The 24774-nt window shown below is 42.4% G+C and overlaps 1 protein-coding gene across 1 annotated transcript; it reads left to right on the top strand.

Moving 5' to 3' along the window:
• Positions 1-1772: 1772 nt before the first annotated feature.
• Positions 1773-24364, top strand: eno4 (enolase 4; the record flags this gene model as incomplete). The annotated part of the gene is made up of 13 exons (XM_079280494.1): positions 1773-1940; positions 4052-4180; positions 6416-6600; positions 6975-7117; positions 9760-9929; positions 10006-10134; positions 10334-10402; positions 10784-10948; positions 11215-11340; positions 16086-16260; positions 18329-18390; positions 23567-23684; positions 24184-24364. 13 exons carry the CDS (start codon positions 1773-1775, stop codon positions 24261-24263), a joined length of 1719 nt encoding a protein of 572 aa, XP_079136620.1. The 3' UTR covers positions 24264-24364.
• Between the last annotated feature and the right edge of the window lie 410 nt (positions 24365-24774).

Raw genomic sequence — 24774 nt, 5'->3', positions numbered from 1 at the left:
AGGCCAAATTATAACAACAATAATAATTATTATTATTATCATCATCAATATTATTATTATTATAATTATTGTTGTTATACTTATTTCTATTCGTAATATTATCCTAGTGCCCTGCCCTTTCAAAATAACGAACGCCTTGAATTACTAAGGGAAGAAAACAGGACAGATTCTCGGAGCATAAGTTTCTCGTGTCTTTATACATGTTCTTTCATTTGTTCTGGCCTCTTTTTATTGACAAATACTTGTACAGTTTGGAATTCAGGCGGCCCAGTTTGGCCTTGTGGGCTTCAGCGTGAGATTGGATGTTTATGAGTCCAATTCACAGCCGGGTAATAACTTGACACTCAACGTAATGGAACGCGCCTGGGTTAAGGCCTTCCAAATAGTGCGTGGGCGGGTGCACGGTGAGTGCGTGAGCGTGTGTGTATAGTGGAGGCTTGTTTGTAGACAATCAATAGGCTTTGATCGGCAATAGTATTGGTATTTTCCTGGAGATGCGCACAGCTGTCAGTGTGTTAAATTGACCATTTTCATTATAGAGCATATGGCCATAGATACTCTTTAGGGTGAGTGGGCTGCTGTAATTGAACGCACCATCACAGGAGCATGAAGATGTCAAGTGAAATGAGTGATCTTCAGTTTAACAATCATACAGGCAGTGGTCCTTTATATAAGGGAATACTTCATTAAATCAGACAATTTAATAACAACTAACATAATATATAAAAACGTAGCATGTGCTTTATACCACAATAACCTCTGTTTCCTGCTGTAGGGGAAAAGCTCCATCACATATGGACAGTGACTGGTCAATAAAAGGCCAAACAATCGGCCTGATGTCAGCCTGATAATACTCCAAAGCTGAGAGATGCACAGTTTAAGTCGTACATATCACTTAGCGAAATTAATTTGTGACACGTTCAAATATATGTTTTTGTTTTGTTTTTTCAACATGGCTAACATTGTTTTAATCAATTCTTTTTTGTTGTATGTATATTGAGACAAACAGAACTACATATAAGAGGACAGATACAATCTAGCATCACCCAAGAAGAAGTGCCTCAATGCAATAATATTGTCTGCACAAAAACGAATGGCAGGGATCTGCTCCAGATAAAGCTTCTGGAGAGAAATACCTTAAATATTCTTATTTGGTTTGGGTTCATGCTTAATTCCTCACATCCTGTTTATCTAAAAACAGATATCAGCCAGTAGCAAATCAACTTCCACCACTTTTAGTTCTACACTTCTAGTTATACGGGTTATCGCTTTGATGGAAGCCCACTGAAGAACAAGGTGTATTCAAATAACTTTCCTGCATTAATAGACAACACAACAGTTGTTGCATGTGAAAGATACTCATTTTAAATCACATTTACTTTCAACGCTGACCGGAGAGCTGAACTCTTAAAACGTCAGCCATGTTTTTATTCATGAGTCAATGTTTTGACCTCACTAGAATGTGTGTGTGTGCTTCTCTCTATATCTTTATTTTCCACTGAATAGAGGCTTTACTGATTATAAATCCTTACATTTTTACTTTGCAGTGGCTCACATGGGCCTACTAGCTAAGCTGTCATGGTTAGTAAATACATGGAACGAACAGAGGCATTATTCATTCCAGATATTCAGGTTTTTTTTATGGAAATGCGCAACAGACTGAGAGACGGAAGCAGCGCGGCGACGTCACCCTCGTTTCCCCGGCTGTCACTTGAATGGGCTGTTTCCATGGTAACAGACAACACAAAGACTACCGGGACAGTGGTGACACAATGTCTTACCAAGGGTTCATGAGCCGTGTTCCTAAAGAGGAGCAGGATCTTTACGACATGAAGACGGCCGCGGCAGAGTTTTACCGGGTGAACGGAGTGCCCCAGCTGATAGAGAGAGCTCTGAACGAGCTCTTCTTCCACCGGCCCGAGGACCTCCATGGATACCTGGTAGGAGCTGGTTCCCGGAACAGCCGCACGTAAAGTTATGCTAACGCTAACGTTAGCTAAATGTACCGACAGCAACAGTTAACCGCTTCGTTTAGTTAGCTAGCTGGCTACTTTGCTAGTTAACTACGTAGGTTTACTGCACTTATAAGCCGGTACCTGGCACGAGTGCTGCATTCAAGCGCTTCAGGCATCTCTTCATCTTATACAGAAATGCATGAACCACCAAATAAAAGAACAAATCACTTAAGTGGCCTCCTACTTATTGTTCTCTGTATTTACCAGCATGGTCACAATATGTCCAAACTACCTCACCCTGCACTACACCAGTTGATTTAACCACCAATGAGGGCTGTGTTCGGTTAATGAAGGAGTATGATGGCTCACTTCAATACAGTTTCTACTGACGCTATTACTTCCACGAGTAGTTTTCCTGCTATGATCTATGGCAGGGATTCCCAAAGTGGGGTGCGCGCACCCCTGGGGGTGCGCGAGAGGAAAAATGTAATGGCGGTGCAGTCCTGTCTCCTAAAAATGACATTCCCCCAAAACTAAAATGCATTCTCAATTACGTTTTACCACGAACGTATTTTCTCCCTGATTACGTTTGTGTTTGACGTACGTTTCTCATCAACATATCTTTGCCATACTCTAGTCTTTATTATTTTTTCTGTGATCTGCCTCGCCTCTACCCCGCCACCCACGAGTTATTGACCCGCGGCCTGTTCCGAGGGCTGAAGACCTGATGATCGGGTGCCTCACGGCGGGGGCGGCTGGAGACCTCGCGTCCCGGCGTCAACGGGTGAGCGCCGCCACTCGGAACCATAAAACCAAGTCCCGGATTTCACCGGGGGACATGCTGGAGGTATTGTGACCGGGTGATGTGCCTCGTTGCTGGGGAGGTATGAGCCGAGAGTGGCGGGGTGTTATGGAGGTTTATATTACAACTCGGTGTTGTTCCCGTGCATGGATGAGCGCATTTCTGCCGGAGACAGGCGGCGTGTTGTGGTAGTATTCTGACCGCGTAATAGGGAGGAGAGGCGGTGGTGGAGAGGGAAAAATGTTAAAGAGATGGTGGAATGTATGATTGGAGAGAGAGAAGCGAACAAGTTGGACGTGATCCCGGTGTCCAACAACACTGTCGCGCGCATCGATGCTTTGTCCGAAGACATCCTGGCTACATTGGTCGGTCGCGTGAAGAAGAGTGAGTTTTACTCTCTGCAAGTAGACGAGTCTACAGATGTGGCCAATCGTCCGTTACCTTCGTAACGTTACGTCCGTTACCTTTTCGAAGGCACGGTGCAGGAAGAGTTTTTGTGTTCTTTATCTTGTAAACAAACGCCACGCGCGAGCAAACTGTTCTCTCATTGGTCCGATTTTTATGCGGCTCTGTTGCTTTTTTTTTTTAAGGTATGTGTGTGTGTGTGGGGGGGGGATTGGGGGTGCGTGAACCCGGTCGGGATGTAGAAGGGGGTGCGTGGCCTAAAAAGTTTGGGAACCGCTGATCTATGGCAATGACGTGTCAAACTGTCTGTTGTGAAAAAAGTTGAATGCAGTAAAGTTATGACGAACACCGGAGAGTTATAATTCTTAACTGAGCAAATGAACCCCAAGTTCCCCGCGGCTCCTAAAAGGCTGAGGATGGGTCAAATGCAGAGGTCATTTTAATGTATGTACCAATTGGCTATGAAAAAAGAAAAGAAAGGATTTGAGGATTATAGGCAAAAGTGAGCAGTAAATTAAAATGTTCTTCATCAGATACATTACATTTAGTTCTTATAAGAAACCACATGCCAGCCATGGCTTGGTGCTAGCCAGTGTGTAGCTGTACATCAAGGCATTAATGGATGTGACGTCAAGCTTCAAGCTGCTTCATTCATTTATTGTTTTATGACACCATTGGTATGGCAAGATGGTGGAGCTAAAATCAGTTTCTGGATCAGAAAAAACAGGGCAAGGCCGGGAAGGGAAGGAGGCTGTTTTTAAGGGAAACTTTACATAAGCTCCTCAGGAACAGGGAGTTAGTGAATCAGCAGGTGTAGTGCAAGGTTCAATTCAATTATTCAAGTTCAGGAGATGTACCTCATTTCTTTAACTATCAACTGTCACTTTAGGCAAATTATTTTACAAACCTATGTGCACCGCCAAGGATCAGCAGGCTGAAGGGAAGGGAGGTTTATGATGCAAGAGGACAACTATCCATCGAGGCAGAGGTCTTCTGCATCGTCTGCAACAAGGAAAAGGTGAAACTCACTTGTCATATTTTATATTTTTGGCTACAGACACAAACGTTCCTCATAAAAAATCAGCAGTCGTCCGATATAATCTCAACAGATCAACTGATGTCTTTCTGTTTGGACTGCGGCTGACAACCGCTCACGTGGCAGATTGTGGATATTCAGTTCAGCGTATGCATTAAGCGTAAAGATTGGACAAATCAAAAGGAGATGTGATTCATTGGTGATGTGCTGATGGTTTGAAATGGCAGTAATGGGCCTCTCCCAGCGTGCAGTAGGCTGATGTGAAGAGGCAGCTGGAGGCAAGAAAATCACAAAAGCCGAAGTCCCGATGACGTCACTGAGGGCTCAAAAGTAGGGCTTAGCCAGTCGGCATGCATCAACGCTTATTCTCAACAGTATTACTTAGTGCTATTGTATATGCAGGGAGGCTAAATATAATGATCATCATAACAACGTAGTCAAGACATGACAAGTCAATTTTATTGATACAGCCCAATATCATAAATCACAAAATTGCCTTAAGGGGTTTACGATCTCTACGGAATACGACACATTTTGTCCTTCGACCCTATAACATATGCATTGTAGTGTATTAAGATATAAATAAATACGTTTTGTAACTACATAGAAGCACAGAATTTAAAAAACACTATTCTAAAAAATAATTACAGTTTAGAATAGTTTTCAAGTGAGGTTTATTTAAATAAAGTCCTCCAGGTCCTCCCAGAGCATTTGATCCCAAAGGCTGGCCTCAACCTGAACTACTAAGACCTCCCATCAGGCTGGAGACATGCTGTACCTTAAAGCTGATGCTGGGGTCCAATGCATTATTCCTTCAATCTTTCTCAAACATTCTGAACCACTCGGCGCTTGGATAGGTTGTTTTTACAGGATTAAAGACAGCAGCAGAAATGTAATGTCATGAAATCATGGATTGCAGTTTTGCTTTGTAAATAAAAAAAGATCCCACTTTTTAAAATGAAGATGAAGGAAACAGGATTGGACCACAGAAATCACAAAAAGATTGAATGAAGCTTGTCATCAAAGACGTCACTGAGGAAGATCCATGATAGCCGAGTAGTGACGGAACATGCCACATACCCGTGATGTCATGGGTTCCATTCCAGCCCTGGGACCTTTGATACATGTCCTCTCTCTCCCCCAGCTCTACTCTGTCCTCTGTGTAATGTAAAAGTACAGAAAAACATCTCTTCAAATGATGCGGAGATTTTTGCAATGCAGCTTGTGTTTGAAGACAAGACACCTCAGTGTAGGGAAATTTGACTAACTGGAGATTCCGAACCGATGATAATAACTTCTGATCTATGTGGGTACATCTTGAGGAAGTTCTGTTTGCTCAGTTGCATGATATTAATCGAATGGAAGGACAAGTAGACCTGCCATAAAGATGGAAGCTGGTGGTTTTGATATAGCAGCATATCAGTGATATGCTGCTTTTGAAGATAGAGTTTAATGTAATAATCTTATCAATTCAGTCATCTTGGTGGCCAAGCTGTAAAAATCACACTGAATGATAACTATGTAGTTGGCATGCAACCAAGGTCCTTTGTTGCATGACTGCTCACCTCCCACATGTCCTGTCATGCTCCCAAGTAAACTGTCACAGACAAACATCAAAATGATCGTATAAGATGTTTTGACTGATTTATTGCCCTTTTGTGCACATTGTCTAAAGAGAGAATAGAATATTTGTCTTGAATTTCATCGTCCAAAAGAATTAAGTTGAATTTTGATTTTGGTTTGCTACTTGTAGAAGTTACATGCAGACTCCAAAGACAGCTAACCCAGTACAGCCCAAACACATCAGATGTGCTGTTTTAATCATTTGTTTCCTACAAAGAATCAAGGTATGTTGTTATCAAGTGGACACAACTGTGCTCTAGCATCATGAAGGGGCCCATTGTCAGTCTGCAGCATTATCGGTAATGTGGAATGACAGGAAATAGCAGTGCAAGTGGTCCGTGAGAAGAAGGGGGAGGAGTGAGATGATGTCTTGGATGAGGAGAGACGAGGCGGAGATAGCAGGTATTAACTCATGTCCTCCGCCTCCAGCCGCACCGCTGGCTGCAGTCAGGTGGAGACTGTGTCAGTAGTGCAGATGTGATTCAGCTTCAGCACAAACATTTAGTACAGCACTTAGTGAAAAAAACGCTCACGATTTTGTAAAAACCTTTTTTTTATCCTTTTGAGGAACTGTTCCCCTGTCTTGGTGTTCAGAGCATGTCTTCAGCTGCCGTCTCCAGCCACTTTGGGCCTAATGAGACATCACTGGTCTGGAAAGCAAAGAGTCAAGAGAGGGCTGACCATGTTATGACTGCTGCTCAGTGGATCAATGGACCTCTGAATAACATGCTGAAGGGCCAAAACCCCCGTGACCAATCAGATGTCGACCATATACTCAGGTAATGTTCAAATATTTTTCAAATTACTATGGAGGGTTTCATCTCTGGAGGGATATTGAATTGCTCATCTCTTTCCAGATACATTGTCATTGATACATTGAGATTTTTGTTTAATTTTTGTAAAAGAACACACATTTTATGCTGTTTGTGGGGCTGCTTACTAATTAAGCACTACTGTACATAAAGAAATGCATGCAGTACTTCCCTGTTTCCAGGACTCTTAGTTTGAGCTTCCATTCCCAAGCAGCCCAGTGTCGCATCACTAAGACTCTCACTTGAATTACTTTACCATTGTTTTAAGTGTACATTGTAATTCTTTAGAGGTTGTTGTTTTTGTGACCCAAAATGTTAATTTTTGTCTTGTAATTGTGCAGCAATTTCTTCATGGCCCGCTTCCTGGAGGAGGAAGACATTCAGAAGAAGAAGGAGGAGGAGAGTCGTTCACCCAGCGAGGCTGAGTTGGTGCTGTCTTCTCCACGATCTGCACAGACTAAAAAGAAGAAGAGTGTTGACAAAGGTAGGGTGGTGACTAGCCATGCAACAGCACTGCTTAGTGTTTGCTATCAATTTCACAACTTCTATTACTTTACACTAAAATCTTGCATCAGCAGCCAAAGACTGAATTTAAACAAGCCTGTGTGTTTGGAATCCTAGAGCTCTTTAATATACAATAAATAATACACAGTTGTCCATTAGAATTTCTGCTTGATTAAATGTGATAACTGTTTTGTACTTTGTCATATTGTAGTTTGTACTCCTCTGCTCCCTCAGTGTAATATTTATCATGTTAATTATTTTTGCTTGTATGGGTGATAATGCCCCTTTAATGCCATTATGTCAGTTACAACATAATGTTTTCATACAACATGAGCTTCCTCCCATAGCAACGACCATACCATCATAGCCTTTAAGGTTCATTTTGTAACATGTAGGGGATCTCTTGGCAGAAACTGAATATTGGACAACATATTTATGAGTGTATAATCACCTGAAACAAAGAATCGTTGTGTTTTCATGGGCTTAGAATGCACCCTTTATATCGAGATAGGAAGCAAGTTCGCCATGTTGCACCATCATGTTTCTACAGGAACCCAGAACGGACAAACCAAACACTGGCTATAGAGAGAGACCTTCGCCTTTTCTTCCCGGGCCTAGAGACATAGAGGTGAAATCTGATTGGATAAAAGCTCTCCTTAAAGCTAGCTGCACTGGAAGCAGTGCTGCAGGCTGGAAGCAGAGCTGCAGGCTGGAAGCAGAGCTGCAGGCTGGAAGACAGGAGCTGTGCAATGAGATAATAAGACAATGGGAAAAACAATTAGAATAAATGTCATGTGTTTATGAAAAATTATTAAATGATAAAATGGCTATAATTCTGTTGAGGCCAGCAGAGAAGGCCTTGCTGGCCCTGACGACCCACCACTGTAATTCTGTGACACCGGGTTGACACATACGTCTTGTTTACGTTCTAAGCAGGCTAAATAGCTAAATAGCAGAGTTTTGGTGAGGGCAGCTGAGCTTCAGCGGCCAAATACGGATACAATCCAATCCATTTTGCTTCTTCTGCCAAACTCGGGAAGGGCGAAGCTAATCACGAAGTAGATTGCCACTTTATTTGACACAGTCATTGAGGAACAGAGCTTTCGCGCTACGTTTGCACACTTTGGAACCGAGATACAACATTCATCTCAACACAGCGATACTCTTACTTTACAACCAAAGCTAATGTCACGGAGTCACTGAGGACAGCAGGCCGGATGGTAGTAACACGCTGTGTCATCTGTTACCACATAGTGTCACTGTCACCGCGCTCTTCATCACTGTATGTATCGTTCAACATGTTCCAGAAAGCGTTATTTTTGTACCAGAGCTGAATGCTCATTGCCTATAACTAGAGGATTTGTTTGAAGAGAATTATATATTATTTATTTGTGAATAAGGGCAACTGGTTATGTCAAATGACTCAGGACATGCTGAATGGTGTGTTTTTACTACGAGGATGCTGCTTAATTTTCTTGTTGCTTCTCTTTGCAGTGTTTGGAATTGTAACTCTCTAGATGACACATCTCTTCTGTTTTTTAATTCTGATTCATTACAAATATGCAGTGCTTTTAAAATAGCAGATAATCACAGTGGAAAAAAAGAAATCATGTATCGAAAATGTTTGCTGCATCAAGAAGAATCGATAATTGTTTTATAGTCACATCGTAGCCCTCTGAATCTGAATTGAATCGTGAGGTGCCTCCTGATTCCTACCCCTACTCATCTGGGGTCTTTTTTGTCCTGACAATGGAGCAGTCAGCTGTTTGGCAGGTGGCACTTGGTCAGTTGGTCCATGGGTGTGGCATTTTGCATGGCAGTGTTTTGAAATGTAAAAAAAGAAGTGACTTTATGTCGCATTCCTGTCTTATGTAGAGAACTGTGTGCAGAGTTTTGAAAAAGTGCCATGTTGAATTGCAAATGATGTGCAAAGCAGAACATTGTGAGACATTGTGTTGCGTGTTAGCAATTGAAAAAACAACTGTATTACCAAGACCAGGTTGCAAGAGAAATCTGCATTTTGTTCCTCAGATGATTGATCAATTTAATACTGTTGAATCTGGTCTCATTTACTCAGTGTAAATAAGGTTGACCTGAGCATATGAATAGACTGAACAAGCATATGACCTTAAGTACAAATGATTTTGCTATAACAACAATCGGAAGATGTTAAGGATGGTGCAGGATTCATTTCAATAAATCCTGGAAAAACATAGCAGTAAAAGTGTCCTGCTGTCATGTATTGTCTGTATATCCAAACCCAGATCCATATTATTACGCTGTGCCATAGAGCGCCATTCTTAAACTATTAATAACACATAAACTTGCCATTACCATTGCCTTGGGTGACATGTTCCTTCAGTTTGATGCAACTGGATCGTGTAGTTCCTTTCAGCTAGTCAAAGTGACCTGTCCAGGGTGTAACCCACCACTCGCACCATGTCAGCGCCGGTCCCCCCCATGAGCCTCGAGGATAAGTATTTATAGCTCACGGTCTCTTTTGCTGCTGTGACACAGTTTTTCTGCGTAGGAGATTTATCTAGCTTCATCTAGCTTCACCTGGAAGCCCAAAATATGCATTCCGACTCCTTTTGTCACATGAATGTTTTGCTTGCGCCACAGGTAAAAAGAGCATCACCGTGGAGAAGCCATTTCCTCCAGCAGAGCCACCAGAACCAGTTTTGCCTGGGAGCTCGGCCATTGGCTCGGTGTCTCTTGCTGTGGCCAAAACTGCTGCAAAAATACAGGCTATCCCTCTCTACCAATACATAGCAGCTCTGAAGAACAGAAAGGTTAGAACACACAAACACATATTGTCACACAAACACTATGTTGGGAGCAACATGTAATGATGTGTTGTTTGTTCAGGCTCCGGCTCAGTTCCACATCCCTGTGCCTTTGGTCACTTTGCTGAGCTGTGGAAAGACTTCACCTGGAAAATTGCGTTTGCTGAAGGAAGTCATCCTGATCCCCAAAGCTGGACAACGAGTCAAACAAGTACTCATACATCTCTGTGTAGTTGTTACATGTTCTATCTGTTGGCAGTTATTCTCTGTTAGTGCTCTTTGTGCAAGTTCCTTTGCTTCCTACGTCGTTGCTGTGATGTTGTGTATTGTTGATAAGGCACCTCAGTTCTTCTATTCAATTTCCACTCGAGTCTTTATTAACCTCACTGAACTGTGAAATTCTTCAACAGATTATCACAATGACCCTTGAGTTACAGAAGGAGATGATGAGAATAGTGAACACCTCAACAAAAGCCGGGGTGAGGGGCATTGCGATTCATTGACTGTGAGAATAGGACCTGAGTTCACAGAAGCTTTATGAAAGCACATAATGTAAAAGATGGAAGCAGGAGTCAAGGCTTTTTCTGTTCCCGAGCTTACCTAAAAGTTGTATACAAAGGTATGCAGGAGGTATGTCTCAATACTGCTCCTGTTTACCTTTTCCTTCATGCAGCATTTGTACTGAAAACACACAGTTATAATTCCTGCATTGTTCAATGACCTGTTGCCCTACCATTCATAACTTGAACAGTGAGGAGAGCGAGTGCACACACTGAATACATATATTCAATGAATAAATACTTATCTATTGTCATTCACATGCAGCTTGTTAACCAGGTGAACTATGTCTTTGATCCGAGGCAACCCAGGCAATGCTGTGTGCCAGTGGAGCGCTGGCGGTGGTGTACGAGCGACCCGAGCAGCCTCTAGATCTGATCACCGAGGCCTGGACTAACTCTGGACTGGCACTGGGAGCAGAGATCCACTTAGCACTAAACTGTGCTGCCCCTGAGCTAGTAGACTGTGTAAGTTGATGGCTTTACGTGAGACGAGCTGTTTGGAGTCCTAATCTAGGAGCATTACGAAAATGTATTGTATTTATGATCTATTATACAATGCTATATTCGGATTATAATGCATTCGAATTAGTATACCTGCAATTATAAGTGTACTTATGTATATGTATACTACTTATAATACATATGCATACCGCTGACAGAGTATAGGCACAGCTGATAGCGACAACAGGCAGCACAGAGAATCAAATGTTTGCTTCTTGTCTTCCTCTCAGTCTAAAGGGAAGTATGAAGTTGCAACCGGAGTTTTGAAGTCTCCAGATGAATTAGTTGATATGTACCAAAGCCTTGTCAGCAAATACCCAGCAGTGGTGGCCTTAATCGATCCGTTTAGGAGAGAGGTAAGTCAAAACGTGATCATTCTTTTGTTGATTTGTCCAGGTTCATGAATATAAACAATACTGTTTATCATCAATATTTTTATATATTGTTAATTGTATCTGTTGTTTCTGCTCCTGATACAGATTTAAACAGAAAAGTACAACATTTTCTATGAATATCTTTTTTATTGACGGACGCAAGCAGGGTAGGACATTTACATATTAAAATAAAAATAAAAATTGGGGGCACTTTTTGAAACTTGTGAAATAACATTTAACCTTTGTTCAAAATAATAAATATATTTATTGAGGCTTACAGTATATGAGCAATTGTCATCAAATGGCAATAATAAGACTATTAGGCAGAAGTCTACAGATTCAAAGTGTTTTCTTAGATTTTTTGAACAAAAAACAAACAATAAATCAGACAATCATATTAAATTTTATTATTATTTATTTTGTGGTTATTTATTGTTATTATTACATTTTTTAAACAACTATTAACAATTATTAAGTCAACAATGCATTGATTACATATATATCAGTCATTGTGTGGAATTATTGAGAAAGATATTTTTGTAGCACCTCAAATATTGTGATATTACCCATTTTTGTCCTGAACTTATGCATTAGTCATTGTGTGGAATTTTTGAGAATTCTTTTTTTTATAGCGCCTTCAAAATTTTCAGTCAAGGCGAAAATCAAAACCGTTCTATGGCAACTGCACTGGGTCATGTAGGCTACGATGTTTTTGACAAGTTCATTAAATTATCATTATTATTAGAGGAATTTATGGGGGCTTTTTTGCCCCCTCCTAGTGATATCAGGGGCAAAATTAAGATTTTTAGGGGCATTTTTGCCCTTTGCCCTCGTGTATTTCCGACGCTGGATGCAAGTCATATGTTGCTGTTGAAGCAATGTTTTCCTTCCATTTTACTTTTCTTCAACAAGCGGTTCCATATAAGAAAATACAAATACATTAATACATAAAAGAAAGAAGAAGGTCATGCGCTGCCATTTGCTATTTAAAATATGGTCTAGCCCCAGAGAATTGTATCTTCTCAAGTTTAAGAAAAAATTATGATTTATTTTCATTATTTTAGCTTGTTGTAAATGACTATAAAAGTAATAATTTGGAAAGAGTGTATTATGTTCCATTTTGTTACAAAACCAGCAAAATCATACTTAAATAAAATGAATGAGAAACAAAAAAGTACAACGTACTTACTCTAAGGATGCATACAGAGAACAGGGGGCTCCGGTGACTCAACTAAAATCATAAAACTGATTTATGGAAGCTGATCTGTTGTAACAACAATGGGTGTTCTCAGGAAATGTCTCAGGAAATGTGGCTCCGCCCCCTCAGCTCCGCAGCTTCTTGACAGGTGCCGAACTATGCTCGCCTGCCACAGCTGACTCTTTCCGCTGAACTGACACAGACTGCCGCTGAGTGCCACAGAGTGACGCTGAGTGCCGCAGAGTGCCGCAGAGTGACGCAGAGTGACGCAGAGTGACGCAGAGTGACGCAGAGTGACGCTGAGTGACGCTGAGTGACGCTGAGTGACACAGAGGTGCCAGTGCCACAAGAAGGATCTCGGCCCTGCACACAAAATGGGGCCCGAAAGAGGTCCACTCTCCACGCAAAGGTTCTGATGTATAAAAACGGGAATCTGTGCACCTGTACGGAAACTCTGACCCATGCGTACAAATGGAAACTGCAGACGGTGAGGTGGTGAATTAAAATCAGACTGAAGAAATTCAACGCACACATTTGATTTCACTCGACATGACACGTCACCTATAGTACGACTTTACCATCAACATTCACACCAGCAGTGATATTTGTGCTTTTGCTGATAAGCCATAGCTATTCCATAAGAATCAACTCAAATCATATTGTGCTGACTATTCCATCACTGCTGTCTGCACCCTGCAGCACAGAGGAGAGGGCCGGACCACCGACAGCTGATGACATTATCATAATGGTTGTAGAAATCCAAAATAAATCACATGAAATAATTGCAGAACAGGGCGTCAGTACCCTTAATCTTCTAATAGGCTACTGTGCAATTATCACCAAGTACAACAATTTTTGTGTAAAATCGCTACAGTGAACACAACTTTACATTTTCATTCATAGTTTATTGGATAGGGACAGATACAGTGTACTGTAAAGCCTACGTAGGTGAACTGACAACAGCTCTTCAATGCAAGTATTCTTCTTCTTCTCCTTCAGTCACCTCACCCAGCACATCTTCATCACCTGCACATCTTCATCCCCTGCACATCTTCATCACCAGCACATCTTCATCACCTGCACATAGGGGTTGTGTAAATTAGCAGTCTGGAAATAAAGCCAGTGATGGCTCTCCCACAATAATAATAATAATAATAACTTTAATTTATATAGCGCCTTTCAGGGGACCCAAGGCTGCTTTACAAGACTAACAAAAACAGTTTAGACAAACAGTCAGAAAAACAAAACAAGTAAACTAGGGGCCGAAAGCCTTGGCGAACAGATGGGACTTGAGGGCCCTTTTGAAGGCGTCCAGAGTGGAGATGTTGCGGATCACCGCAGGGAGAGAGTTCCAGAGGGTGGGGGCTGCCACACTGAAAGCTCTGTCCCCGAAGGTTCGCAGTTTGGTGCGGGCGGTGGCAAGCAGGCCAGAGTCTGAAGACCGCAGGTTCCGGGGAGGGGCATGTGGGCGGAGGAGGTCCGATAGGTACTGGGGGGCATGGGCATGGAGGGACTTGTAGGTGAGGAGGAGGATCTTGTATGAGATGCGGGATTTGACCGGGAGCCAGTGGAGGTTGATGAGGGTGGGGGTGATGTGCTGCCAGGGCTTTGTGTGCGTGAGAACCCTGGCGGCAGAGTTTTGTACATACTGGAGCCTGTCCAGGGTTTTGTTGGGTACCCCGAACAGGACACCATTGCAGTAGTCCAAGCGGGAGGTGACAAACGCATGGACCAGGGTTTCAGCAACAGACTCCGAGAGTGACGGTCGGAGTCTGGCAATGTTCCTGAGATGGAAAAAGGCAGTTTTGGTGACGGACTTGATGTGGGACTCGAAGGAAAGGGTGGAGTCCAGGATGACACCCAGGTTGCGGACTTCAGGAGATGGGGAGATGGAGCAGCCGTCAACCTCGAGGATGAAGTCACCAACCTTCCGGAGCAGCGCCTTGGGTGCAACAACCATGAGCTCTGTCTTCTTGGTGTTGAGTTTGAGAAGATTTGATGACATCCAGGTTTTTATTTCATGCAGGCAGTTGACAAGGGACTGAGGGGGGAGCTGGGAGGATGGAGTAGTACTGAGATAGATTTGAGTATCATCAGCATAGCAGTGGAAGTTCAGTCCGTGATGGCGGATGATCTTGCCGAGGGGGAGCATGTAGATGGTGAAGAGGAGGGGGCCAAGCACAGAGCCTTGGGGCACGCCATGATTGACTGGGGCTAGGGGGGAAATAGAGCCGTTGATGGAAACAAACTGTTCCCTGTTATGGAGGTAGGATGTAAACCAGGAGAGGGCGGTGCCAGTGACCCCTAGAAGGTCAGATAGGCGGTTGAGGAGGATGGTATGGGAGACAGTGTCAAATGCTGCAGAGAGGTCCAGGAGGATGAGGATGCTGAGGCGGCCAGAGTCAGCAGCAATGAGGAGATCGTTGATGATCTTAATGAGGGCGGTCTCCGTGCTGTGTTGGAGTCTGAAGCCGGATTGGAGGGGCTCATAGAGCTCATGGTTGGACATGTGGAGATGGAGTTGGCCGGCGACTACTCTTTCCAGAGTCTTACTGAGGAAGGGAAGGTTGGAGATCGGCCGGTGGTTGTGGAGGTCATCAATGTCCAGGCCAGGCTTTTTGAGGATGGGGGTGACTGAGGCAGTTTTGAAGCTGGTAGGGACAATACCAGATCACTCCATATTATCAGTCCTGATTATAATACTGGCCAAGTTCACCACAACAAAACTTATGTGAATAAATAAAGTCTGTTCACCTATCAAACTTCAATTCAAACCATCAAATGATGTCCAGAGTGCAGGGGCTGAAGTGAGTGTAGTAATCATTTTGGAAGCAATCAGTCTGAGTGCTGTGAACATATGGCCTACCGGTACATGTTGTGGTATTGTAATGCGTTATTCTGCGTGATAGATGCACTGGCACTGTTAAAGGACACAAATGAAGACTTAAGGAGCAAACGAGTGTTCAGGGAACACCTCCAAGCACCTCGACTGCTGTGTGAAAATAAAATCCTTTCCTTGATCTTCCTCTCGTGAGTCACCGTAAAGAACCATTGATCAGCAGCTCTTTTCTGTGCATAAACATTCACAAGGTAGAGGGCGGGACATGAGGCTGATTGTGCACATATTTACAAATTGATTTGGGATTTCCAAAAGGAAGTTGCACATTGGCCGGATACCGCAAGGTTTTATGAATCAGAATATTTTTAGCGTTCGTACACGCTACAGATATTATATATAGTAATCTGGCTCGAAGGCCTTGAGATCACCCAGAAGGAGCTGGAAAGTGTTGCTGTAGAGAGGGACGTCTGGACTACCTTGTTAGTCGACCGTGACCCAGCACCAGATGAATGGAATTTGTATTCGAAACCACATTTGCCTGCCTGGTTAGTTAGTAGTGCAGACATGAAACTTTAGTGTGTACTCTTGTTTATGTGTTTGAAAGATATGTGTTTGTATGCATATTTATGATCATTTGAACAGCATGTTCATCCTCAAATGTGTATCCTTGTTCTTGTATTTGTGTGTTAGGACATAGACCAGTGGGAGAAGCTGAGCAACATGATTGGAGACTCATGTTCTCTGCTCTCTGACATCACCTTCAAGTCAAAGGCCCCGCCTCTTCCGGGGGTCAGAGGTCACATCTTAAAACACATTCACGACACGACGGTCAGTGATTTGATCTGCATCGTATCAGAGCACCAAGGTAACAGAAAAACAAACAATTCTGGGTATGAAAGCTAGCAGTACTAGCACTCAAATCAGCTGTTTTGCTAAACTTCCACAGGATGAATAAAACATGGAAACAGAATTATCGATTGTCATTTTAAACTCCTTTAAAAGTCTTTTCATACTGTACCCTTGTATTCCATGACCAACCAGGCAGTCCATATTAACACATGTGCTCAATCTCTCACCTCTGCCCAGCACTGTCCCCTTTCTGCTTTAACCACTGCTTCCCAGTAATTTAACCCCCTCCACCTCATCAATGTCCTCCACCATTCACTATAAAACTCATGTGCATTCAGCAACAATTTAAATTCAATCAGCATTGATATATTGTAACTGTTGCGTATGGTTGGGCAGGGTGAGCTGTGAGCTCAGAGACAGGTATGGGGGTTATGGTGTGTTCACACCAAACGCAAAGGGAACTTGTCATGCAGCACGATTACACACAAAGTCAGTGCAAACCAGTTTTGAGATTCTTCTCTTGTCATCACTGACAGAAATGGAGTCTGTGTGCACCCAGAGCGCTGCGATAGTACCTCATATTTATACAGTGACCGGATGATTCTCTGTGTATAACTGTATCTGAAGAAACCACACACTGTCTATGTTACAAACAATAACGTTGTTGCCATATTTATGACTGGATTTTATTATTATGAGTGTTTATGGAAGAGCTACAATGTATACGCAGCTTAGCTGAGCACTGATGGATTCCAACTCCAAGCAGAAAATAAGCATTTCAAACAATAGTTTGCTTGTCATCTTGCAGACAGACCTAACAAAGCATGACTTCAGACTTTTTATAAAATTGAAATCGTTATCTATGGGCATCCTTTTTAATCTGTTGAATGCAATTAAACAAAATCAGTTTTTCCCCACCAGCCGACGTGTGGTTTGCTCGATACAGTGCATGTAGCGAGTGCCTCCAGATATGAAGGTGTTTGGGTTTAGGATGGATCTGAGACAACAATAGAGGTTATTTTGGCCCTGGTCGATGAAAGAACCATGGACACATGGAGGTAAGCCCCCCCCCCCCCCCCTTCTTTCCAGCGTGTCTGGCATGAGCTCCCGCTGACAGAAATCCGCTTCGTGTTTTGTGTGAACACACCATCACACTTGACTAGATTTGTTCTGGGAGCAGAAACTCAAATGCATGCTATGCAGATGTAAAACCTTGATGTGAGTGTCCTGACTGAAATACAGTTTTTGAAGGCTTCACCTTACTGACAATATCTCCATAACCACATTAAAATAGTAACGAAAGTAATAGACTTGGATAATGTTATCTTGACCTTCTTCCCAGCTAAAACCTTCATTCTGTTGGGAACAAGTAAACACAGAAATCAAGTCCTCAAGTCTGCATATTCCAAACACTCATATTTACACCTGAAGGCCGTTACGGACTTTTAGTTGTTGTAAGTTATTGTTTAACAGTTTATATCACAGCCAAACTCAGGAGCAGGGGTGTGGGCTGTTGTGTTGTTTTGTTCACATAAAGGTGTTTGCCTTTCACTCCACACAGGTCAGAGAAACTTCTGTGGAAGACTTTTAACATTTATAGGAAACGGTTGTACAGTTAGATAAAGCAAAAGGGCTCTGCTGCTGGATCTGAGCCTCAACAAGGATTCCTCAAAGAGAACTATTCCCACTTTAATAAACATGAACAACTAATCCGAGTTGAATCAAAAATCACAAAAATGTAGCAAAAAGGGATCAACTGTTGCTTTCTGCAGACATTACAATCCTAGAATCCAAAGCCCTTATTCCAGCTGTCAAGCTACAGACTCAACTTCCAAAACAAGTGAGCATGTCCCAATCAGCTCCTCGCTCTTGATCCCGTTCAAGGTTAGCTCTGCACGAGTATGATCGGACATGTTGGTAACTTGGTAACAGCAGATGGTGACGTGTGAATCAAGCAGCTGATGCATGCCGTCGTTGCTTGAACAATAAAAACACTTTCACTTTTGAAATATTGCTTCTGTGATAAATTGCCATCAACACTCATTCTGTGTGTATGTGTATGTCTTTACCTGTTGATGTGGCAGGTTCAGTGATGATGGGAGCAGCATGCAGTGAGCCGTGCAACGATGACTCTTTGTCAGATATAGTAAGTCTTATTCCCTCTGCTTCATTTAGTGTGTCCGGCTTCATGTCTCTGTCATTTGTCTGGTCAGAGAATATTTGTCTCTCAGAGTAGGAAACCTTATTCCAAAGCAGCAGCCATCTGCAGTAATGGTGTGTTGTGTGTGTAATATAAAAAGATCCGTACCGAGCTTTGTAGTGACTTTCAGTTTCTGTCTGACACACAACTTGAACTGCTCTGGTTCACTCTCACCGTTCCCACGGTTGTTGGCCGCAGCAGCAGCTGCTGTTTCCCTGCAAAAATGCTTTAAGAAGCCACGTCCACCTCCTGCTCAGCAGCAAACAGCAGACAGACACACACACTAGCTGCTGAACATAGTGCAGCATCTAGCAGCTAAAGAGAGAGACTTTCCTTTCTCAGGAGTTCATAGCAGTGGTGGGCCGTCAGGGCCTGCAAGGCCTTCTCTGCTGGCCTAAACAGAATCACAAAGTTATATCTATTTTATAATTTAATGATTTTTCTTAAATACACTACATGTATTATAATTTATAAAAATATTTTTCCCATTATCTTATTTTCTCATTGCACAGCTACTGTCTTCCTCAGTTGCTCTGCTTCCAGTGCAGCTTGTTTTAAGTAGAGCTTTTATCCAATCAGATCTCACCTCTGTGTCTCTAGGTAGAACAGAGCCCGAGGCCTGCAGACTCACCTGCAGCCAGTGCAGATTAAAGTAAATGGGGACGATATTGTTGATTGTCATAGTGTTCAACCAATCAGATCTTTAGTTTGACATGTTTAGCGTATTCTTTGACGTGTCAGCGCCTGCTAGCCGGCCTATAATGACGTCAGCATTACGTGTCGCTCAGTGTTCATCTGTAGCTTTCCCGCTAGGTGCAGAGTTGGTGTGATTGGTCAGTGGGCGAGCACGTGACTATCGTGAAACGAAACTTAACAGCCAGCAGAGGCTGATGGGTAGTAAATCACATCACGTGATAATAATAATAATAATAATAACTTTAATTTATATAGCGCCTTTCAGGGGACCCAAGGCCGCGTGATGCAGTTCAGCCAATCAAAATGCATTCTGACTGAGTGAGTTGCACCATGACAGAGAGTGCTGAGACGAGGAAAGACACTGCAGAGCAGTACGTTCAATGGTCGAGTTGTGAAAGTAAAATCCGAAGACAATCTCTTTGGGCTTGTCATTAAGGAATGATGGTGGGTCCCACTGCCAGACCAGCTGAGAACCACTGTCCTCCATGAGCGCAGAAAACATTATATTTTCCTGAATATGAGTTTCTGCATTTTCCAAACGCTCTAGTACTTTTCAAACGTATTGTAAGTCTCGTACCAAACGATACATACATAGATACGGTACATTTACTACGTACATAGTTGTAACTATGTTCGTAGTAAATGTACCGTATCTATGTATGTATCGTTTGGTATGAGACTTAAGTAAGGCTGTAGCCTTAGAAACTAATAATATCGGTGGCGCCATCATGTGGGTATAAGGAGGTATTTCAGCTGCAGGACAACAGTGAAGGCCCAGGTATAAAATGCACGGCCCGTCACTGGTTCATAGAGACCAAAAACAGAGTGAAAGGGGAGACACAGGTCGATACAAACACATGTCCATGTGACTGTTCCGTCTCCATGTTCCAACTGTTTGCTGACAAGTTCACCAAATCAACTCAACAGGTACCGATATGTCAATGTACACAACCTGTTTCTGCTGCTGCCGTATACATTTGCATTGCTTATAGATGTATTGTAAGCCTTTGGTTGATGAGTTCATAGAGACATATTCTGCCCCGTGTAGTCTTTCTACTTCTTGTATTCATTTGCTGATAATCATTTGTGATGTCTCTTCACTCTTTAGCCCAGGGGTCTCAAACTCATTTTCACTCCGGGCCACATCAGCATCATGGTTGCCCACAAAGGGCCAGTTGTAAATGTAACTCCTCCTAACATATTGTTAAATAACTCTCTCTGCATTTGATTATTGTTTATTCAAGTGTTAAAATATTGTACATGCAGTTATATAAATGAAAAATGATATTTAAACACATTTCTGTTATTATAACTTAAATCCTTTTAATTTAGGGTTAAGAAACCCACATTACTCTATCAAAGATCAAACTATTAAAGAAAATATCAAACACAAATATCAAACACAAGTTATGACAATAACTTTGTTCAACGCTTAAAATCCTTTCAAGGGCGCGTTTTCAAAACACATGAAGTATTTCATGTGTTGTAAAGACATGTTTAAAGTAGTCTTCAATGTACTCACAATACATTTACATGTCAAATGTACAGTAACCAGCCAAAGAGCTGCATCTATCACTGTGTGTTTAAGTATCTCAGAATTATGACTTTCTATCATAGTTATGACTTTCTATCTCATAACTTCGACTTTCTATCTCATCATTTCGACTATGGGGATATCTTTATTATCAGGTCTAACTTAAAAAAAAAAAAAAGGTAATTTTATTTTCAACTTTTCTTTTTTTCTTTTTTTGCTGGCGGATTCGCGGGCCACATAAAATGACGTGGCGGGCCGAATTCGGTCCGCGGGCCGGGAGTTTGAGACCCCTGCTTTAGCCTTACGTTAGTATATGCACATCTCAGTATTACACCAGCTGTATTTGCAAAGAAAGAAGGGCTTCAAGACATCTGTCCACAGCTGACCCTGAACAAATGTGACTTATGACTTCATCTCTCCAGTATAGAAGGCCAGGTTGCCTCCATGAAACCCATTTATTCCTGACACCTCGAAGAGCATTATATTATGGTCACTTGCCAGAGAGAAAAAGATGAAGACTATTCATTTGTATCTTCATGCGTTTTGCAACCAAAATCGAAGGTTTACTCACAGGACATTCACTCTCTTTCCCTGGAAACCCTGAGGGGTTGTTAATACCTGGAACAATCACTACCATCCCATAAGATTATTTTGCAATGGAAACGTTGTCCAGTGCTCCAGTAATTAGGACGTACTTTAGAAACCAACAGGCGGTATTTCTAGTCTAACGTTATGCTAGCAAGACTCAGAGTCAATGACCTTGTGTACGATTGAAAAACATTCAATATAAATTAAAAGAATGTTTAACAACAAGACAAGCTATCTATACAGCCATGTCATGTTTTTGATATGTCAAATATTTTATTTTCACAAACAAATGAGAGGCCATGTGAACTGTGAGCCTGATGTAGCGAGTTGAATAGCCAATGGGACGTGAGAGATGATCTTTTATAATATGCCTCAGTAGGTTCAGAGGGTCTCACTTACTTCTTGCAGCTTGTGTGTTACAGTCGTGTTCAGAGGATGAGGCACTGAAAGACTACACTTATTGTTGTATGAGAGATATTCAAATTGATTTATTCATTTCATTTAATCAATTTCTGCCCCACTAAGACCTGGTTCAGGTTCTCCCGCGCCTCCCTTCCCTCCAGTGGGCCCAGCAATAATGCCTATCGCAATATTGCATACATGTACAAAGAAAGAAGTACAGTTTTAAGAGACGGACATGATTGGTGAAGTTGATGGAGATAAGGAGGATTTAACTGAGCCAGAGAAAGGTCCACATGAGGAGATCATATCACAACCTACTTCTAGCTGTATTGTTGAAAAGAGCTCTAACCACACAATGGATCGCTATCTGGATCCAACCAGGCCCTATGAATATTAAATATACTCTGAATCTTTTACCCAGAAAAACATTCTTCTGGTCCACTTCTTTAAGTGTCATGGCCTGTTGCCCAGAAACAATCTATACACAGTGCGGCTCCCGCTTAAACGGGATTCTTTTTGTCAAGCTCGTCTGAAAACACACACTGTCCCACACAGTGACCTCCATGCAGATCTCAGTGTCCTCGGGTGAAAACTGTGTCTGCCAAAGGGTGGGGAAGTTTCTGTGGACGGACCGTCCGACAGAGTGAGCTATAGCAACGTCTGTCGGTTTACTAATATTAGTTGGCTCGTCCATTTTGCGTTCTTTCTCCTGGAAATAGTAGATTGGAACGATAAATAGCTGGGGTCTTTCAGAACTACATGGCTTACTGGGTGGACCTACAGGCCTAAAAGAACAAGTGATTCTAGACTCATCGTTCAGCTGAACGATGAGTCTAGAATCACTTGTTCTCCAGCATGGCATCAACAGCCAAGAGCCTAGAGAAGTTTACTGTTGGCATCAGCAGGCTCGGTGGGATAAGCTTACAGTTTCCAACATGCAGCTTGGGTTTTCATACCCTCTTCTACACCGTCATCTTCATTCAGTGGTCTACTAAGGCCGTCGTATTAGGGTCGATAATTTGATTCATTTTCATCTCAAAGAGTGTTGAATGTGTCCCGCATGACTTCTTTCACATCTTCTCAGAATTCACTGGGCATCTTAGCATCGCAGTTAGCAAGCGTCATGTTCGCAGCTTCTAGTTTCATCTTCATCGATTTGCCTTTTTCCTGGCTGTTTAGTGAGGGCCATATTTGAGTAATTGAATGTGATAAAGTGCAGATATAATACAAAAATAACATGAGTTGTTGATTATAACATCGGATTGCATTGAATTTTGTGAAAAAATTGGGACATTGGGGAATACCCAGTTACCCCATAGGTTGCCCCTTGGCGCCCTCTCACTATTCATTTTAAAAACAGATATGTCTTTTGAAATGTGTTGTTTCATGTTTTTTTGTAAATCTTTTTTGCAGTATTTTGAAGTACTTGTTATTTCCTCTTTCTTTCTGTACTGTTGATTGCTGTGCACCAAAAAAACAACAATGCAATAAACCTGATTCTAATTTATCTAGCAATATCAATCGTTCCAGCTCCTCAATATAAGTATTTGATGATTTTCTTAATCTGTAATAGTAAACTGAATATCTACTGTGTACTTATTATCAAGGAATATGAATTTGAAATTGTGAGAACATCATATACAGATGAATTGCCAATGGACGCAATCTTGCAGCCTTAGTCACCACCACAGACCCCATAATGCATAACACTTTGTAACCCAACTAATGCCCTAGGACCCAACTCATTCCTTCCGACCAGCCTTCAGTTTCATTAAGTGTCTTAATACCACAGCAACCTCATCAGTGTCCTGTTTCTGTCCCCCTCCCTTTGGTGGCATCACACACTTTTCCTCCGCCCCAGTGTCTGCCTCACACTGTGTTGCTCTTCTTCTCCTCCCTCAGGCTGTGGGTCTGGGCCTGGACTATGTCAAACTGGGAGGTCTGAGCGGTGCTGAGAGGATGACTAAATACAACCGGCTGATTTATATAGAGGAAGAACTGGCCCAACAGGGAATCCTGGGTAGGTTTCTTTATAGCCGGACAGAGAATGAGGAGGCCAGACAAAGAGAGAGAGAGCGAGAGAGAGAGAGAAATCCCTCTGCCTGAGAACTCATCTCTCTCGCCCTGTGTTGGATATGAAAGGAAACTGTGTGTGGGGAATCATACAAATGTGTATTTGTGTGTGTGAGAGTGGAAGAATGACCCCCCCCCCCCCATCACTACCCCCAGACTCCTTTGGATTTGTTAATTGGCCACCTAATTACACACAGGGACAAATACTTTCCCATCCATCACTTCCAAAGCAGGCAGGGACACTGGAGGGTTAATGAGAGATGATACATGTGTGTGTGTAATCAATTCCCATCAAGAAAAGTTGTGTTTACTTGTTTGTTGGTGTTGAATGTTTGTGGGGCTACATGCTGAAGTGGACCGAGGTTCATTTCAGGCCCGTTATCTGAGGCCTCTGCAGTCTGGCTTTTGTCCGTTCACTTCATTTCATTACTTTGTCTCATCCACAGTCTCCGAGGAGAAGCACCCTCCTCCACTGCTCACTGACAAGCCACGGGAGCAGTCTGCTACAGCAGAGAGTACCGTCTGACACGGCGGCTCACAGCTTCTATCTACAGCCAGAAAACATGATTTAAACGCTTAAATCAAGTGTCTGTGCTGGCACATTGTATTACACTTCCATCATTTAGTTCTGCTGTTATCTCGTACTTGTCAATATTTCACTGTAGAACCAGCGGAGTTGATTGTGAACAAAGTGCATAATCTAGTGTTGCCATTTTGGTTTATTTAAAAACGCTAAGTCAGTAAACATAACCTTCAATAAAAAGAGTTTTCACAGCCCCAGACATCTCGCTGCTGCTTCAGATACACAAACCACCGGAGCAGGTGCTGTCCTCTGTACCTCTGTACACAAACCTGCTTTCAGGTCACAGTCCAGCATCTCCACCAAAATATCCAAACTGCAGCACTCATGAGCCATAACACAGCAACTTCAGCCTTCAGCGTTCACCACAAAGAAAACAGAAGAGACGACTGGTGAAGGTCATTATATATCATGTGACCACTACACCGACTTCAAGCTTTTCATTCATTATGTTTGT

Source organism: Melanostigma gelatinosum (assembly GCF_949748355.1).
Source record: "Melanostigma gelatinosum genome assembly, chromosome: 12".
NCBI classification, from domain to species: Eukaryota; Metazoa; Chordata; class Actinopteri; order Perciformes; family Zoarcidae; genus Melanostigma; species Melanostigma gelatinosum.
Note: the sequence above shows the minus strand (reverse complement) of the source record. Positions and strands in the feature narration are given on the sequence as shown.